General features: G+C 49.8%; 1 protein-coding gene across 1 annotated transcript in view; it reads left to right on the forward strand.

Annotated features, from left to right (window-relative positions):
- Positions 1-99: 99 nt before the first annotated feature.
- snx6 (sorting nexin 6) overlaps positions 100-1,120 on the forward strand; it is a gene marked incomplete in the record, with an annotated part of 8,788 nt that continues 7,767 nt past the window's right edge. Inside the window, 2 exon segments of the mRNA XM_014022106.1 lie at positions 100-154; positions 310-360. Of these exon segments, the coding sequence (XP_013877560.1) occupies positions 149-154; positions 310-360 (57 nt within the window).

Consider the following 1,120-nt stretch of genomic DNA (forward strand, 5'->3'; position numbering starts at 1 on the left):
TATTTATTTCCTTTTGAATGAGACGGCTCTCCATAGTTTATATTCTTCATTACTGGATCAAATAAAAAGTTCCGCCTCGGTTTTCTTCGTGTTTTTGTCGCCGGATSTGGCAACCCGCTCCACTTCCTGTCCCCAGCGGCTCGCAGCCATGATGGTGGGTTTCTCTGCTCCTCTTCCTCTCTGTTTGTGTTGTTTATTTAGAATAAGTTCGGTTCGGTGAGCGGGCGCCTCGTGACGTCCTGTTCGGTGTGTTCTGCTGAGGTTCCGGTGTCGGTTCTGATGGGCCTGTCTGTGTTTGTGTCTCTGCAGCAGGAAGGGCTGGACGACGGACCCGATTTCCTCTCCGAGGAGGACCGGGGGGTAAGTGTCCTTCCGTCCGTTCGTCTGTCGGTACCTGTGGTTCTGTTCACCTGTCCGCCCGGGTCTGAGCTCGTTACTTCTGGTTCCGTACCACAGTTGGTCTTTACTGGGTCGGGTTGCGGTCCGGTTAGCCATCCAGGCTAACGTTAGCTTAGTGCTAACAGGCATTAAGCTGTTGGACCGGGTTCAGACTGGACCACTCGGTCAGCCCGGTTCTGTTCGGATGGAGCCACAGGCCGCTAACAGAACCTGCTAACGAACCGCAGCTCATCATGATGTTTGTTGGGTTCGGGTCCAACAGAACCAGGCTGTCACATGATTCCCACACCCAGCCCGTCCCACCAGGTTCTGGTTCTGAAACTTACAGACAGATGGTGTTCTGATCCTGACCTGGTCCTGGCTTGGCCTGGTCTTGACCTGGTTCTGGTCCTGGTCCTGGTCCTGGTCCTGACCCGGTCCTAGGGTTGGGCATAATCGTATCGTGTGTGATTAATCGTCAGAAAAGCATTAATCGATTAATTTTTGGCACTTGACAATTAATACGATTAATGCCACCAGTTAGAATCCGCTCGCTGCTCCTCTCAGCTTCAAACATGATGAACATTAAAAAAAGTTCTGTAACTTATTTATCTATCAGCACAATTTAAAATTTGATGTACAGCCTGAAGTCTGATTTTGACACAATTTGGAACAGATTTTTATGAAGAGTAAATCCATCCATCCATCCATCCATCCATCCATCCATCCATCCATCCATCCA

This window comes from Austrofundulus limnaeus, unplaced genomic scaffold, assembly GCF_001266775.1.
Source record: "Austrofundulus limnaeus strain Quisiro unplaced genomic scaffold, Austrofundulus_limnaeus-1.0 Scaffold318, whole genome shotgun sequence".
NCBI lineage: Eukaryota > Metazoa > Chordata > Actinopteri > Cyprinodontiformes > Rivulidae > Austrofundulus > Austrofundulus limnaeus.